Source organism: Narcine bancroftii, chromosome 4 (genome assembly GCF_036971445.1).
Source record: "Narcine bancroftii isolate sNarBan1 chromosome 4, sNarBan1.hap1, whole genome shotgun sequence".
Lineage (NCBI taxonomy): Eukaryota > Metazoa > Chordata > Chondrichthyes > Torpediniformes > Narcinidae > Narcine > Narcine bancroftii.
The window spans coordinates 28494528-28511242 of record NC_091472.1 but is presented as its reverse complement, the minus strand read 5'-3'; the positions used below and the strand labels follow the sequence as shown (position 1 = coordinate 28511242).

General features: G+C 45.0%; 1 protein-coding gene across 1 annotated transcript in view; it reads left to right on the top strand.

Moving 5' to 3' along the window:
* The first annotated feature begins 1172 nt into the window (after positions 1 to 1172).
* Positions 1173 to 16715, top strand: part of LOC138762357 (uncharacterized) — a 52570-nt gene continuing 37027 nt past the window's right edge. Inside the window, exons 1-2 of the mRNA XM_069936125.1 lie at positions 1173 to 1261; positions 14126 to 14201. Coding sequence (XP_069792226.1) covers positions 14197 to 14201 — 5 coding nt within the window. The 5' untranslated portion in view covers positions 1173 to 1261; positions 14126 to 14196. The remainder of the gene's footprint in view (positions 1262 to 14125; positions 14202 to 16715) is intronic.

Sequence of the window (16715 nt, the reverse complement as noted above, 5' to 3'; positions counted from 1 at the left end):
TAATTTTCCCCCTTCAATCTTAAACCATGTCCTCTAGTTTGAATCTCCCCCTTTCTTAATTGAAAAAGCCTATCCACATTTACTCTGTCTGTCCCTTTTAAAATCTTAAACACCTCTATCAAGTCCCCTCTCAATCTTCTACGCTCCAGAGAAAAAAGCCCCAGTCTGCACAACCTTTCCCTGTAACTCAGACCCTGAAATCCTGTCAACATTCTCGTGAACCTTCTCTGCACTCTCTCATTTTGCACCCAAAATGCCAATATTGAAAGGGAGATGTTGGCAGTCATATATGGATGCGAAAAGTTCCACAAATTCCTCTACGGGTGTCATTTTGTGGTAGAGAGTGATCATCGCCCACTGGAACACATCCAGAAAAAGAACCTAAGCATGGCACCAGCCAAATTACAGAGGCTACTCCTCCGGCTCCAATGTTATGATTTTACCTTGAAGTATAGGCCAGGGAAGGAAATGGTGCTTGCTGATGCTTTGTCACGTCATTGAGACAGAATCGGGTAGGCAGCTGAGACGAAACAGAATCCACATTCACCCAACCCCAGATCTGACACAGAAAGCATCAGGAGCACCAACAGCTTCTAAAATTCCAACAACTTGTGAAGGAATATGAGTAAAAATTCCAACCAACAACACCGTAACAACCGAACAGCAGGCAACAGGAGAACTGAGGCAAACAACACCACCACCCACAACCGTACCAACACCACCAAACCAAACAGACGCAACAAGCTCTACGAGGTGGAGAAGCAGCATTCTACCACCAGTGCGATTCTGCTGAGAAGAATATAGAAGTGCAATTGTATAATTAGAATATTTAATTCTTAATGGAAAGTGCAGGTAAAGAAGCAGTAACAATTTATTTTTAAGAAATTTAAATCCTAATCTTTTAATTTTTAGACTTTTTTTAAAGAAGGAGAGATGTTATATTCAGTGGAAACTTTGGACTATTTTATGCAAGACTGTAAGAGCCGCATCACACTTGAGTGGTGAGCCTGCTCAGTAAGACACATTGTAAGAGCCGCATCACACTTGAGTGGTGAGCCTGCTCAGTAAGACACATTGTAAGAGCCGCATCACACTTGAGTGGTGAGCCTGCTCAGTAAGACACATTGTAAGAGCCGCATCACACTTGAGTGGTGAGCCTGCTCAGTAAGACACATTGTAAGAGCCGCATCACACTTGAGTGGTGGGCATGCTCAGTGCAACTGTGTATTTATACATGACTAGCAGCCTGACCAGTACTGATGTAAGTAAAAGTTTGTGCTGTAAACCTACAAGCTTCTCTGAATGTTTATTAAGACCTCTAATGGTACAACTGAGAACATAACACCCACCATATCAGATGACAGCTCATTCCACACTCCCACCGCTCTCTGAGTGAATAAGTTCCCCCTAATGTTCCCCCTAAACCTCTCCCCTTTCACCCTAAAGCCACATCTTCTCGTATTTATCTCTCCTAATTTAAGTGTGCAGTGAACTGGGATTCACTGATATTGTGCTGTGCTGATGGCTGGCTCCACCCCCATCTGCTCACATATAACCCTGGTTTCCCACCTAAACCCAGATCCCTTCCGAAAACTACTGTAAAACCTTACCCATAGCTATAAGATAATAAAAGTGTTGATTCTCCCTCCAGTCGTGAGAGCTTTTATTCGTGCTACAAAGTGGAAAGAGCCTTTTTGCCTTTACTCTGTCTATACCCCTCATAAATTTGTAAACCTCTATCAAATCTCCCCTCATTCTTCTTCATTCCTGTTTAATCTTTCCCTGTAACTCAACTCCTGAAGATCTGGCAACATCTTAGTAAATCTTCTCTGAACTCTTTTAATCTTAATGATATCTTTCCTGTAGCTAGGTGACCAAAACTGCACACAATATTCCAAATTTGGCCTCACCAATGTCTTAAATGACTTCAACATAACATCCTATTTCAAATGATTAAATCTTCATCAACTAATTAATGTTGAAGATTCCAAGTTTAAGGGTCCTTTTAGTTCCGCATAACAATAGATAAAAATGTAATATACATGATCTACTTCAACTTTTCTCTGCGTAAGGCAAAGAGTTGTCAAGAACATTTTGCAGCATCCCTAACCATCAGAAAATGAGAAGCAGAAGAGAAGCCCTTCAGAGTCACTGAATGTCCATGGATTCACCTCCAGCTATCTCACAGCCTCTATCGCTGCACAGTTTCTTGTCCACACCATTGGCAGCCCAAGCTCCAGGTCCAAACCTCCAATCTGATCAGGAAGTCTTCTTGAGCCCTTCTTGCCCTCACCGCACTGCCAAGTCTCAGTCCCGATACCCGGTTCCCATGAGCCGGTCTCTAGCAGTCCGCGGCTTGTGTGAGTCCTTCAGCTACAAGTGAGCTCCTCACTAGCCCACCGGCCATAGTCATCTTCTCTGTAGGGTCGACTCCCACGCTTCTCCTTCTCAACGGCTGGTGTGGGGTGGAGGTGGCGGGGGGCTTGTTGGTCTTCTCCCCATTTCTAGTGCCCTCTGCTGGTCGTTTGTTTTCCTGCAGTTTGTAATGCTGCACAGTACAGATAGCGAACACCATGCTTGCAGGATTTTTTTTTAAACAGCTTTTGATCCTTCCATAAGCCATTTAAAACTTTTACGAGCTATCGGCTACAGGAACTGGCAGTAGACCGTCGTGGAGCTCTGCTGTATCTTCACTCCCCACTCTGCACCAGTGGCAGCACTGCCATTATAGCAGCTCTCTTCATTTCCTCAGGCTTTTTGGTCGCTGGATGTGATTTCCACTCCAAGATTGTTGCATGGTTATGAAACAATGGTCACTGGAACCAACCAGAAACAGCAATTATATTTGGAAACTGTAACCAGGCACTGCATTAGATCCACAAACAGTTTCTCTGGCTACCTTGATTGTTGACTTTGGATTGAAAATTGGGTGGGATGGTGTTGTATCGTATGGGACTATATTGAAATGAATTGGTTAGATGGAATTGGTTAGTTTGGTTGAACAACCGTAGTTTGGAAATTGAGTTAGATTGTATTGGGTGGATCATTGCATTGGATTGGATTTCATGTTTTAAGATTGAATTCAAGAATGGCACGCAGTAGCATTTTATGGAGTCAGATTGAATTGGGTGACAGGATTGGATTATGTGGTCTTGATTCAATTGGATGGATGGCTCTAGATAGATTTCACAACCTCAAATTGGATTGGGTGGATGGCATTGGACTGCATCCTTTCCATTCCCACCCAGGGATGAAATGTAACAAGTAAAATATTCCACAGTCCCAAAGGCAGGAGGTAATAGGTGGATGCGGCAGGGAAGGCACTCCAGCAAGCAGGGGGAGGTGAGATGGCTCTGTGAATGGAGATCTGGGGAAAAGAAGATAAAGGGAAAGCAGGGAGAATGGAGAGTGGGCTGGAAGAAACCAGAGAGGTTGATATTTATGCCATTTGGTTGGATGGCACTCTCCCTACTTGCTGGTGTGGAGCTATCCCTCCTCCCCCTATGGATGGTGTGCACAGAACCATCCCTCCTCCACCTGTTGCAGGTGTGTTTTCCCTCCCTTATCCCTATTACCTCCTCCCTTTGAGACCATGTTTCTCCCCCTACCATTTTGTTTGGGTGCCTGCCAACATTTTTTCATACCTTGCCGGCACTCAAGCCAGAAACATTGGTTACGCATCTTTATCTTTGCTACATAAAGGACACTGTTTGACCTGCTGAGCTTCTCCAGGATTGTGTTTTTACTTCAATCACGTTGTCTGCAGACTTTCATGTTTTAATTTGTGTAATATTACACCTGTTTTACATCACATGACAATAATGGAATCTTGAATCTCCTTTCTTGTGAAATAAAAAAAAATCTGTAGGGGCACAGTTCTAACAATGGTCAGAACTTTATCACCTGAATAAAAAGGTCTTTATTATTGGTACCCCATACAACGTCTTCATCTTTCACTCCTCCAGCAGAGATGCATTGAGTTGGGTGGTGTGCACCAACCTCTGCTATGTGGAAAGTGCATTAGAATGACATGGTTTATATAATTTTAAACATTTTTTGTGGGGGATACAGCACAGTAACAAGCCCCATCTGGCCCATGAGCCCACACTACCTAGGTTACCAATTAACCTACTAACCCCATACATCTTTGGAATGTAGGAGGCAACTGCATCACCTGGAGGAAACCCTCACAGCCACAGGGAGAACATACAAACTCCTTACATACAGCACTAGATTCAAACCTGGGCCATTACTGCTGTAATAGCATGTGCCACTTTAGTTGCGCATTCAGAGCCAGCTCTCCAGCGCTTGATGTCCTGTTTTGCGGAAACTGTCAAAATGTTTGGCCTGGAAGTCAGCCTGAAGAAAACTGAGGTCCTCCATCACCCAGCTCCCCCCCACATCTCCATCGGGCCCACAGAACTCAAAACGGTCAACCAGTTTACCTACCTCAGTTGCATCATTTCATCTGATGCAAGGATCAACAAAGAGATAGACAACAGACTTGCCAAGGCAAATAGTGCCTTTGGAAGACTACACAAAAGAGTCTGGAAAAAAAAAAACACCTGAAGAAACACACAAAGATCAGTGTGTACAGAGCCGTTGTCATACCCACGCTCTTGTTCGGCTCCGAATCATGGGTCCTCTACCGGCATCACCTACGGCTCCTAGAACGCTTCCATCAGTGCTGTCTCCGCTCCATCCTCAAAATTCATTGGAATGACTTCATCACCAACATCGAAGTACTCAAGCTGGCAGAGTCCGCAAGCATCGAATCCATGCTGCTGAAGACCCAACTGCACTGGGTGGGTCACGTCTCCAGAATGGAGGACCATCGCCTTCCCAAGATCTTGTTATATGGCGAGCTCTCCACTGGCCACCGAGACAGAGGTGCACCAAAGAAGAGGTACAAGGACTGCTTAAAGAAATCTCTTGGTGCCTGCCACATTGACCACCACCAGTGGGCTGATATCGCCTCCAACCGTGCATCTTGGCGCCTCACAGTTCGGCGGGCAGCAACCTCCTTTGAAGAAGGCCACAGAGCCCACCTCACTGACAAAGGACAAAGGAGGAAAACCCCAACACCCAACCCCAACCAACCAATTTTCCCTTGCAACCACTGCAACCGTGCCTGCCTGTCCGGCATCGGACTTGTCAGTCACCAACGAGCCTGCAGCAGACGTGGACATACCCCTCCATAAATCTTCGTCCGCGAAGCCAAGCCAAAGAAAAGAAGAAGCATGTGTTAACCAATACACTAACCATGCTGTCTTATGTTGTCTTTCAAGTCTAATCAAATCAAGTTTATTGCCATCTGATTGCACAAATACAACCCAATGAAACAGTGTCCTCCCATCCTATGTGCAAAGACACACAACCAGACATAACACACATGCAGGCAAACAATATATATTCAGGATATATTTGGTTAGGGTGATCAGTTCCAAGTCACAAATCATCTCCATGTTATTAAAGTATGAGTATTGTCAACACCAAAATCCCATGAATAGAAATAAAATATCACAACCGTTCTTCTGAATTTTGAGCAAACTCTTATAGATTCTATTGTTCTCTGGTTCATTAAATTATTCTGAGAGACCCCAGTCCCAGCACTTAACTGATATGATTGATTGAAACTGACAATCCCCAATCCCTTCAGGAAAGACTTTTTTTATGACAAAGACTGATTATAGATTTGAAATCTGCATGAACAGATCTTCATTTCTGAACTCAACGACTTGAAAATAAGATTACATCAATGAAAGTAAAAAAAAAATGAACTGAGGGTGCAGAAACTCCCGAGTTAAAACAGAAGATGCTGGAGATATGTCAGAACAATCAGTATTCATGGAAAGAGAAACGGAGTTGGTGTTAATATTTCAAGTTGAAGACCTTTCACCATTCAGAGGTTCCTGCAGTTTCTGCTGCATCGTTCAAGGAGGAATAGAATTGGCCCCATTTCAAACAAGAAGTTTCAGTCCCTCAGTAAATGAAGTCTTGCTGCCAATTGAATGTCTCCTCAACAGCTGACAAATGTGGCTGACAAGGCCAACATAAAAGCAAAAGTAAGGCCGTACAAGGCAGCAGAAATTAGTAGGAAGATAGAAGATTGGGAAGCTTTTAAAAACTTGCAGAATGCAACTAAAAATATAAGGAGGGAAACACAGACGCATGAAAGTAGGCAAGCAAATAATAAAAAAATAAAGAGGACGAATAAAGCTTCATCAAGTGTATAAAGGGTAAAAGAGAGGTGAGTGTAGATATAAGATGACTAGAAAATTATTCTGAAGAAATAATAATGAGAAACAAGGAGATGGCGGAAACTAATTTTTTTTTGCATCAGTCTTTGCTGTGCAAAATATTAGCAGTGTGCCAGATGTCAAAGGGTATCAGGGAAGGGAAGTGAGTGTGGCTACTATTTCAGAAACCTGAAATGGTAGATGAGTCTTCCGGACCAGATGGATTACATCCTCGGGTACTGAAAGAAATAGCAGTAGAGATAGTGGAGGCATAATCTTTGATGAATCATTAGATGATGGCATGTTTCTGAAGAACTAGAAAATTACAAATGTCCCCCCACTTCAAAAAATGTGGCTTTCTCTCTGATGATGTTCATCCTTCGTAGTCAAAGTCAAATGAAAGATTGGTGGCTGTGGGTCCGGTGGTGACTGGTGAGGTCGATCTGGGCCCAGAAGGCTCATCTACATGTGGGACACAAGAGGGTGGATGCTGTCATAGCAGTGGATGCTGCTCAGGCCTTGCGTACAGCACATTTTTGTTGCGCCTCGGTGATGCTCCTGACTTCAGCTGCACAGGTTCCTGTGCTGATCTTGCTGCGCCAAGTGTTTCCCACGTGTTGACGTTGACACCTAGGCCTTTGAAGGACGCTTTGAGGCAGTTTTTTCCTCTACCACCATCAACTCAGCCCTCACCCACATATCCTCCTTTAACCTATATACCCCCTCTTCCCCCACATGCAGTAAGGACAGGGTTCCTCTTGTCCTCACCTACCACTCTAACTGCCTCTGCATCCAACATATCCTCCACTATTTCTGCCACCTACCACATGATCCCACCACCAGACAATATTCCCCTCTCCTCCTCTCCCTGTCTTCTGCAGGGACTACTCCTGCCATGACTCCCTCATCCACTCCTCCCTTCCCACCAACCACCCCCTTGACCCCTAGCTCAGCGACTACAGGTCATACACCACTTGCGCCCATACCTCCTCTCTCACCACCATTCAAGAACCCAAAGAGTCTTTCCAAGAGAAGCAACACCTCAAGTGTGGATACGCAGGGATGCAGTGCTCCTGTCGTGAGCTCTTCTTCATTGGAAAGACTGGATGCAGACTGGGAGATCGCTTCTTTGAGCATCTCAGCTCTCTCCGCCACAATAGCACGAATCTTCCAATTGCCACACATTTTAAATCCCCTTCTAATTCCCCTCCTGTCATGTCCGTGTATGGTTTCATATTCTACCAGACTGAGACCACCTGCAAGTTGGAGGAACACCTCATCTTCTGTCTGTGCACCAGTTCCATTATAAACCCCATCTCCCCAATCTTCTTCCCCTTTCCTTTTTTCAAGCTATGTTTCTTTCTCTCCCTCACTCTCTCTCTCTCTCTCTCTCTCTCTCTCTCCCCTCTCTCTCTCTCTCTTCCCCTTTCCTTCTATCTCCTTTCACAGAGCCAAAATAAATTGTCACCTTTCCTCTTATTGTATCCAATCGTAACCTTTTGCCTGTGGGTCTGTATTTCTCCCTCTCCCATTCTTTCATCTTTCTTGCCCCAGCCTTTAATTCACATAACTGTCTTTTTTTTCACTCATACTTTGAGGAAGGGCTCAGGCCTGAAGCATCAGTATTATATCTTTACTTCAAATGGACACTGCAAGATCGGCTGAGTTCCTTCATCATTACTGTATTGACTACAGATACAGTGCCTGCAGGCTTTCAATTTTGGCAACATGGAATGACCCTCAATCCATTGCTTCTGTAAGCTGGTGAGAGACTTGGAAGAGAATTTGAAAGTGGTAGCATCCCCATTTCCCTGCTCCCCTCATATTAAGATTGAGGATGTAGCAGTCACCCAAACCCACATCAATTCATTCTGGAGAGAACCAGAAGGAATCCCATCTGTTGGGTTCTGAAGTACAAATCTCCAGAGAAAAGGGGAAAAATATACCCAAAGTAACCCTCATCCTTATGGCCATCTCTGTGTCAAGTCAAATTTTTTGTCATCTGATTGCACAAGTACAACCCAATGAAGCAGTGCTCTCCGGACCTTGGTGCAAACACACAACCAGACATAACATACATATTGACAAATAATACGTAAGTATTCATATATACAAATAAATATTGTTTCGTGAATATGAGAGTCTTGGATGGTTAGTGTGAGCAGTTGCTTTGGTCATTCCGCATACTCACTGCTTGTGAGATAAAGCTGTTCTCAGCCTGGAGGTTCTGGCTCTGATACTCCTGCTGTAGCTGTAGCTACTGCAGAGGGCCAGTGGGTAAGAACCAAAGTCTCAGGTTCTGCACCACTCAACACTGAGGGTGTGGAATCCATGTAACCATCTCACAAAGACACAATGCAGTGCATTTTTTAAGGAGGGACTTTTTTTGATGGATTGTAAGGGAATGGATTGAATTGATGGTGTCATAAATGTAAAAATGTCTCAATTGTGTTTACTGTATTTACTCTGAGCAAAGTATATTTAGAACATAGAATAATATAGCACAGTACAGGCTCTTCAGCCCTCAATCTTGTGCCAACCCATATATTCATCCTAAAAAAAAGTGCTACCCCTCCTTACCCCATAACCCTCTATTTTTCTTTCATTCCTGTGTCTAAGAGTCTCTTAAATACCCCCAAATGGTTCAGCCTTCTCCACCATCCCTTGCTCACCAGCCTCAAACCTGCACCAATTCCACCCCAACAATAAAAGAGACTCAAGCAATGTCATCCAAATAGACGCTCAACATCTCTTAAATAGCCTTGGAGATTAAATGGGATAAATTACCCTGTAATACAGATTTCACCCTTTTGGAATACTCTTTTAAACTCAGTGCTTCAGGTTAAGGACAAAAACTTTTCAAAAATTATTTGTTTGCCTTTTGGAGTTTACTGCAACAAGACCAACAAGGAATCAGCTCCTGATGGAATGGCGGAGTGCACTTGATGGGCTGAATTCTGCTCCCATTCCTTTTGGAGTTATGTTTCCTGTGGCAACCATCCACTTAAACTTCAGTGCAATGTCTTTTTTTTTGAGCCCAGAGGAATTTAGGCTTGCTAAATTTCTGAACAGCTCATTAGGAAAATGTTCCTTTGGTTGATTTTTGTTTACAAACCTGCACTAGATAAATAGTTATTGATGTGATCTTTTAATAACTTGGAAACTATTTGTTTGTTGATTAAGTTGGTCGGAAAATTTTCAGATGAGTTCAATCTGGGTAAGTGTGAAGCAATGCACTTTGGAAGGTCTAACTAGAAGGCAGATTGAGGGTTAATGGTCGGACACTTAAGAGTGTAGGTGAACAGAGGGAACTTGGAGTCCAAATCCATACATCCCCTGTGGTTGCCATGCAGGTTGCTAGGATAGTTAAAATGGTCTATGGAATGCTGGGCTTCATTAAAAGAGGGATTGAGTTCAAGAGTTGAGAGGTTGTGTTGCATCTCTACAAATCTCTGGTGTTCAGTTTTGGTCACTTCATTATCAGAAGGATGTGGGGAAGCTATGGAGAGGGTGCAGAGGAGATTTACCAAGATATTGCCTGGATTGTAAAATAAGTCTTATGGGGCAAAGTTAGCAGAGCTGGGACTTTTCTCTTTGGAATGAAGAAGGATGAGAGGAGACTTATTGCAGGTCTACAAGATTTTGAGAGGTATAGATAGGGTAAACAGCCAATGCCTTTTTCCCAGGACAGGAGTAGCAAACATCAGGGGACATCTCTACAAAGTGAAGGGCGGGTGTAAGCATTTTTAACACATTGGTGGTGGAGGTTGAAACATTAATGGAATTTAAGAAACTTTAGACAGGTATCTTCTTTGGCTTGGCTTCGCGGATGAATATTTATGGAGGGGTATATCCATGTCTGCTGCAGGCTCGTTGGTGACTGACAAGTCTGATGCGGAACAGGCAGGCATGGTTGCAGTGGTTGCAAGGGAAAATTGGTTGGTTGGGGTTGGGTGTTCGGTTTTTCCTCCTTTGTCTTTTGTCAGTGAGGTGGGCTCTGCGGTCTTCTTCAAAGGAGGTTGCTGCCCGCCGAACTGTGAGGCACCAAGATGCACGGTTGGAGGCAATATCAGCCCACTGGCGGTGGTCAATGTGGCAGGCACCAAGAGATTTCTTTAAGCAGTCCTTGTACCTCTTCTTTGGTGCACCTCTGACTCGGTGGCAAGTGGAGAGCTTGCCATATAACACGTTCTTGGGAATGCGATGGTCCTCCATTCTGGAGACGTGACCCACCCAGTGCAGTTGAGACTTCAGCAGCATGGATTCGATGCTTGCGGACTCTGACAGCTTGAGTACTTCGATGTTGGTGATGATGTCATTCCAATGAATGTTGAGGATGGAGCGGAGACAGCGCTGATGGAAACGTTCTAGGATCCGTAGGTGATGCCGGTAGAGGACCCATGATTCGGAGCCAAACAGGCGCGTGGGTATGACAACGGCTCTGTACACGCTGAACTTTGTGTGTTCCTTCAGGTGGTTGTTTTTCCAGACCCTTTTGTGTAGTCTTCCAAAGGTGCTATTTGCCTTGGCAAGTCTGTTGTCTATCTCTTTGTTGATCCTTGCATCGGATGAAATGGTGCAGCCGAGATAGGTAAACTGGTTGACCGTTTTGAGTTCTGTGGGCCCGATGGAGATGTGGGGGGGCTGGTGGTCATGGTGGGGAGCTGGCTGGTGGAGGACCTCAGTTTTTTTCAGGCTGACTTCCAGGTCAAACATTTTGGCAGTTTCCGCAAAACAGGACGTCATGAGCTGGAGAGCTGGTTCTGAATGGGCAACTAAAACGGCATCGTCTGCAAAGAGTAGTTCACGGACAAGTTGCTCTTGTGTTTTGGTGTGAGCTTGCAGGCGCCTCAGATTGAAGAGACTGCCATCCGTGCGGTACCCGATGTAAACACTGTCTTCATTGTTGAGGCCTTTCATGGCTTGTTTCAGTATCATGCTGAAGAAGAGAGTAAAGAGGGTTGGTGCGAGGACGCAGCCTTGCTTCACGCCGTTGTCAATGGAGAAGGGTTCGGAGAGCTCATTGCTGTATCTGACCCCACTTTGTTGGTTTTCGTGCAGTTGGATAACCATGTTGAGGAACTTGTGGGGGCATCCGAGGTGCTCTGGTATTTGCAAAAGCCCTTTCCTGCTCATGGCGTCAAAGGCTTTGGTGAGGTCAACAAATGTGATGTAGAATCCTTTGTTTTGTTCTCTGCACTTTTCTTGGAGTTGTTTGAGGGCAAAGACTATGTCAGTAGTTCCTCTGTTTGCGTGAAAGCCACACTGTGATCCTGGGAGGACATTTTCGGCTACACTAGGTATTAGTCTATTAAGGAGAATCCTAGCGAAGATTTTGCCTGCAATGGAGAGCAGCGTGATTCCCCTGTAGTTTGAGCAGTCTGATTTCTCGCCTTTGTTTTTGTACAGAGTGATGATGATGGTATCATGAAGGTCCTGAGGCAGCTTTCCTTGGTCCCAGCAGAGCATGAAAAACTCATGCAGTTTGAAATGCAGAGCTTTGCCGCCAGCCTTCCAGACCTCTGGGGGGATTCCATCCATACCTGCTGCTTTGCCACTTTTCAGTTGTTCAATTGCCTTATATGCCTCTTCCCGGGTAAGGACCTCATTCAGCTCTAGACTCAAGGGTTGTTGAGGGAGCTGGAGCAGGGCGGATTCTTGGACTGAGCGAATAGCACTGAAAAGGGATTGGAAGTGTTCTGACCATCGATTGAGGATGGAGATCTGGTCGCTGAGGAGGACTTCGCCATCTGAGCTGCGCAGAGGGCTTTGGACTTGGGGTGAGGGTCCGTACACAGCCTTTAGTGTCTCATAAAAACCCCTGAAGTCGCCAATGTCGGCGCTAAGCTGGGTTCGTTTGGCGAGGTTAGTCCACCACTCATTTTGGATCTCCCGGAGTTTGCTCTGAAGGTGGCTGCATGTGCGACGGAAGGCTCGTTTCTTCTCTGGCCAGGACGGCTTTGTAAGGTGAGCCTGGTGGGCAGCTCGATTCTTTGCCAGCAGCTCCTGGATTTCCTGGTTGTTTTTGTCAAACCAGTCCTTGTTTTTCCTGGAGGAGAAGCCCAGTACCTCTTCAGTGGATTGCAGTATGGCCGTTTTCAGCTGATCCCCGAGGGTTTTAGGAGATGTGTCCATGAGGCAGTTTGCATCCTCGAGCTTTGCTTGGAGGTTTGCCTGGAAGTTTCCTCTCACTACGTCTGACTGCAAGTTTCCAACATTGAACCTCTTTCTGGGGGCTCCACTGTTCTTGAACTTTGGCTTGAAGTGAAGGTTGAGCTTGCAGCGAACAAGCCGGTGGTCAGTGTGGCATTCCCGCTGGGCATGACCCTGGTGTGGAGCACATCTCATTTGTCTCTTCCTCGCACCAGAACGTAGTCCAGGAGGTGCCAGTGTTTGGATTGGGGATGCATCCAGGTAGTCTTCAGGCTGTCTGTCTGCTGGAAAAGGGTGTTAGTAATGACAAGCTGCTGTTCTGCGCAGAGTTCCAACAGGAGGGGCCCGTTGTCATTGTACTTGCCGACACCATGCTTGCCCAGGATTCCTGGCCAGGTTTCTGAGTCTTTGCCGACGCGAGCGTTGAAGTCGCCAAGGATAACAACCTTGTCAGCTGTAGGGGTGCGTTGGATGAGGTTTCGCAGATCAGTGTATATGCGTAGACAGGTATATGGATGGAGGAAAAGTGGAGGGTTACAGGATAAGGAGGGTTTAGTACTTGGTTTTGGTGGGAATATATAGGTTAGCACAACATCAAGGGTCGAAGGCCTTGTACTCTATGGTAACACTCTATGTTCTATGCCCTGTTCTGTTTTGTAATGAATCCAGCTCGACCTGTCATTCTTGACCGGAGAGGGGTATTGGGGGGGAAGCGGTGTGCGATGGGGAGGAGAGGCCATGAACTGAAATCATAAAATATTTTAAATGATTTTTATCTAGTCAGTAGATGAGAATTATGGAAGGAACCAACTAAACCTGACTGCTTCACAGGGAAGGGGGCCTACAAACTTTGAGCAGAATACTAAGGGGCCATAGCCAAAAGAAAAAGTTAAGAATGGCTGAGCTAGACATCTCATACAGAGTACCACAGACAAGACACAGCATGGAAATGCAGAGTTACAGAGAGAGATCAGTTAGTACACATGAAAGGCAACATCATTTTGCTATTGTCAGATCCATGCAGGAGCCTGATAGCAGCAGGAAAGAAACTGTCTTTGAATCTGGTGGTGTGTGAACTCACACTTATGAATCTTCTTCCCAAAGTCAATAGGGTGAAGAGAGTGTGGCCAGGGGATGATGAGTCTTTTAATATATTGGTAGTTCTTTTTTTTTTCTTTTTAAAATATCTTTATCGTTTAATTAAAAAAATCATACACACATATTAATCCAATATATGGGATATATGAAAACAAACAGATAATTTGTACTTGTCAAATAATACCTCAATGGGAAGGGGGGGGGGTGAGGGAGGGAGGGAAGGGAGAGGGGAAAAGGGGGAGAAAATGACACTGTATATATTCGAGAGAAAAAATGTCTGTATATATTTTGGTCAGTATGGTTTATAGTGTGAAAAATTTAAAAAAAATTAAAAAAGGATACATGTTATAAATTGTGTGTACACTTTCCGATTAAACACTTTTTTCAAAAACACCAAAAAAAGAAAAGAATAAACAGAGAAAAAAAAACACTATTAATCGAACCCCTCCCTCGAAACAAGGTTAATTTCCATATCTAATAAACATAGGAAAAGAAGGACGACATTCGGAGATCAGACAGCTCTGTTCAAGAGCATCCAAACATCCTAATTCATTAAATTATGGTAAATCTCCACATCTTGGAGAAATTCACTTTTACATCTTCAACATTGCATCTGATTTTTTTCCTAAACGTAGGAAGGTCATGACCTGCTGGGGAGATAGAACACTGCCTTTCCATTTCATCAGAATTGCCCGTCTAGCGAACAATGAGGTAAAAGCTGAAATTTGCTTCTGAGATGAAGTTAGTAGTATTTCCTCTTCTTGAAATAAAGCAAATTGTTGGTTGTTTCCCAAAGCCATTGGGAGATATGGAGCCATTGTCATAGAGTCATACTGCATGGAAAAGGCTCTTCAGTCTAACCTGTCCATGCAGACCAAGTTAATATTCTAGGAGAGCCCCATTACCTTTATATTTGGTCCATATCCTTCAAAGCCCCTACTTTCTTTCCAAATGGATTTTGAATGTCAAAATTATACCCACTTCTAGTTTCCTCTAGCAGTCTGTTCATGCTTTGAGTAAAAAGGTTTCCCCTCATTTGCTCTTAAATCTCTCCCCTCCTATCTTAAACCAATGGCCTCTCATTCTGAAATCATCTCTCTTGGGAGAAACACTGTGAACATTCACTTCATCCTTACCCTCCTGATCCTATTAACCTCTCCCTCATCATCCTTCAGTCTCCTGTGCTCTAGGAAATAAAGACACAGCCTCACCAACATTTTGTAGCATATGCACTGAAGAAGGTTTTCAAGGATTGCAGAGGGATTTGGGCTTCTTAGAAAAGTGGGGTGAAAAATGGCAGATGGAATTTAATGCTGATAAGTGTGAGGTGCTTCATTTTGGTAAGAAGAATCAGAATAGGACATACGTGGTAAATGGGAGAGCATTGAGGAATACAGAAGAGCAGAAAGATTTAGGAGTAACGGTACATCGTTCCCTGAAGGTAGAAACTCACGTGAATAGGGTGGTGAAGAAGGCTTTTAGTATGCTGGCCTTTATCAATCATTGCATGGAATATAGGATTTGGGAGGTGATGTTGAGATTGTATAAGACGTTGGTGCGGCCTAATTTGGAGTTCTGTGTGCCGTTCTGGTCACCTAATTAGAGGAAGGATATAAACAGAGTGGAGAGAGTGCAGAGAAGGTTTACCAGAATGTTACCTGGGTTTAAGCATCTAGAGTATAGGGAGAGATTGGACAGATTAGGTCTTTATTCTTTGGAGCGTAGAAGGTTGAGAGGGGATTTGATAGAAGTATTTAAGATTATGAAAGGGATAGACAGAGTGGATGTGGATAGACTATTTCCGTTAAGAGGAGGAAAGATTAAAACAAGAGGACATGAGTTAAGAATTAAGGGGCAGAGGTTTAGAGGTAACATGAGGGGGAACTTCTTTACTCAGAGAGTGGTAGCTGTGTGGAATGAGCTTCTGGGAGAAATAGTGGCGGCGGAGTCAATTGTATTATTTAAGAAAAGGTTGGACAGGTATATGGATGAGAAGAAGATGGAGGGTTATGGGCATTGTGCAGGGAGGTGGGACTAGAGAGGGGTGTTTGGTTCGGTGCGGACTAGAAGGGCCTAATAGCCTGTTTCCGTGCTGTAATTGTTATGTTATGTTATGTTAAGTGTGGAACAAAGACTCACACACATGAGGAGTTGAAGTCAAAGATTACAGCACTGGCAGCTCTGTTTATATGGGCCCCTGGTGTTGATGTCAGGAACCCACATCATCGGAGCGCCAATATTAGGTTGGCCGGCGATCCTGCCAGAGTCACCCATCTTCCTGCTGTGCGGAGTTCACCTGGGATGACAGCCAGGTCTGTGCAGTCACCGTAGGGGCACAATGCAGACTGGCTCATCGCAGTTTAGGTATGCCGATTTCCGGCGGATGACGGTAAAAGTTTCCTCCTTACCGCCAATGTCAAGGACGAAGGTGGAACCATCGTCTCTAATGATCTTGTAGGGTCTTTGTAATGGTGGTTTGTGTGCTCCCCTCCTTATGAACATGCACCGGCAAGTTCTTAGGTCATTCAGGACGCTAGGTTTGGGCTGGCTGTGGGTTGAGGGTTGTCGCAGGACCAAGGACCCCTGGTTTCACCGCAGTCTCTCAAGGCTCACCACAGGGTCTTCAGGGCATTTATTGGGGCCCAGGAACTCCCCAGGGATGATCAAGGGTGCACCATAAACCATCTCCACCACCAAGGCATTGAGGTCTTCCTTCAGTGCAGTATGGATTCCCAGCAGGACCCAAGGTACCTGTTGGTACCTAGAGCTGGACCATCAAGGCTACCTTGAGATGCCTGTGGAAACGCTCCACCAACCCATTGGCCTGTGGGTGATACACCGCGGTATGGTGGGGCTGCGTCCCCACAAAGTTAGCCAGCGCTGCTCAGAGCCTGGAGATAAATTGTGTCCCCCATCCGAGGAGAGGTGCTCCTGGACCCTGATTCGGGATACCCATGTGTCAACAAGTGCCCTGGTGCAGGTTTCTGTGGTGATATCAGCCAGCGGGACTGCCTCCTACCACCTTGTGGAGTGGTTTACCATGATCATGAGGTATCTCACCCCAAGGGAAACTGGTAACAACCCCAATGAGTCAATATGTATGTGGGTGAACCTGCACTGCGCTTGCTCAAAAGTCTGCGTGGGCGGTCTCGTGTGAACCTGCACTTTGGAGGACTGACAGTTCATGTAGGTCTTGGCCTACATGAAAATATCTGGCATGCACCA